The 1,606-nt window shown below is 37.7% G+C and overlaps 1 protein-coding gene across 1 annotated transcript in view; it reads left to right on the top strand.

Moving 5' to 3' along the window:
- The window catches only part of AK9 (adenylate kinase 9), a 233,855-nt gene that overhangs the window by 34,803 nt on the left and 197,446 nt on the right, over positions 1-1,606 (top strand). Inside the window, exons 8-9 of the mRNA XM_006881222.1 lie at positions 583-661; positions 1,005-1,099. Of these exons, the coding sequence (XP_006881284.1) occupies positions 583-661; positions 1,005-1,099 (174 nt within the window). The remainder of the gene's footprint in view (positions 1-582; positions 662-1,004; positions 1,100-1,606) is intronic.

The following is a 1,606-nucleotide window of genomic DNA, read 5'->3' on the forward strand; positions in this document are numbered from 1 at the left end:
ACACATCTTGCTTATCTGCTGGTACACTGGTGGTGGTTAAAATACTTGGCTGTTAATCTCAAAGTTGGAGATTCAAACCCACCAGTGACCCCAAGGAAGAAAAATAAGGCCATTTACTCTTGTTATGGTTTATAGCCTTGGAAACTCTTTGTATCAGCTCTGTTCTGTGCTTTATGGTTTCTATGGGTTCAAACAGACTCCAGAGCAGTGAGAGGGTTTTTGTTTTGTGGGTAGTACCTATAAGAAGGAAATCTGTGTGACTTAATTTTCAAGCCAACTCTTCTCTAGTTTCAAATCTAGATAACAAAGTTTCAGTATGTATAGATTGCCAAACTTCCCATGATATTTCTGCTGGGGAAGAGGGTAAGACTTCCATGGAGAAAGAAAATGGACGAGGAACAAAGTTGTTAGTAGGAGCACTAGTTTTGGCTTGTGCAATAGTTCACTGAAAATTCTGAACATTTCACCATGTACACAGCAAATGATTTAACTTTCAAGATTTCTTCACAGTGTCTTAAGATTCTGATCCTTTACTCTCTTTTCCTTGTGATCCTGTGTTGTTATGACTTCTACTATCTTCAGGAAATAATGGCTGAACATAGTTCCCAGTATCTCATTGAGCTAGATGGAAACAATCCACCAGAAGAACTATTTCTGGTGAGTATAACAATAATTGGGAAAATATATCCCAACTTGGAAAATTCTAAAGTTACTGACTTTATTTTGCTAGTTATAATAAATATCAGAAATACATTTTCAAAAAAAAAAAGAAATACATTTTCATATTAAATAGAAACTTTTAAAAAATTAATCTTGATATATGAAGTATTGATGTCTTAATTATTTCTCTGTATTTAAATCAAAGCTACATTTGAGTTTGAAATCTGCATTTGGCAAAAACCATATACCAGGTAATCAATGAAAAAAATAATAGAAAGTGCTGTACTTTTCCAAAATTTTGGGACATTCAAATGACAATATATTTGTTCTTTAAATGTAGGCAGTGATGGAGAGACTTAAATATCTGAACCTAAGAAGAGCAGCTGTTTTAACCAAACTTCAGAGTTCAGAGGAAGAAATCAGTGACATGCTAGAAAATGTAAGTGATATCTAACTGACTAAAAGAGCACTTTTCCTTATGTGTTGTGACCTTAATTTGTATTCTTTCAAGGTTCAGAAGGAGTTTCAAGATGTTGTGTTATTGTTGTGTACCATTGAGTCAGAACCAACCCATAGCTGACCCTTCACCAGGTTTTTAGAGGCAGTTAATCATTTGGGATGCTAGGCTGTATGAGGAGGAATGTGGCATCAGGATTGGAGGAAGATTCATCAACAACCCACGGTATGCAGATGTCACAGCCCTGCTTGCTGAAACTGAGGAGGACCTGAAGCACTTGCTTCAGAACGTCAAGAACTGTAGCTTTCAATATGGATTGAAGCTCAACATCAAGAAAACAAAGATTCTTATTTGCTGAGGACTGGTGACTTGGCAGCTTAATATCTGGGAACAGACTGCAACCCCTAACTCCCAGCGCTGCCCAAGCCCTGCACCCCTCATCCCTGCCGCAGCACCATGTCCAGGGACACCACCCCACCACCATCCCAC

The sequence above is a fragment of the Elephantulus edwardii genome, unplaced genomic scaffold (genome assembly GCF_000299155.1).
Source record: "Elephantulus edwardii isolate Elephantulus edwardi_28Jun2011 unplaced genomic scaffold, EleEdw1.0 scaffold00013, whole genome shotgun sequence".
NCBI classification, from domain to species: Eukaryota; Metazoa; Chordata; class Mammalia; order Macroscelidea; family Macroscelididae; genus Elephantulus; species Elephantulus edwardii.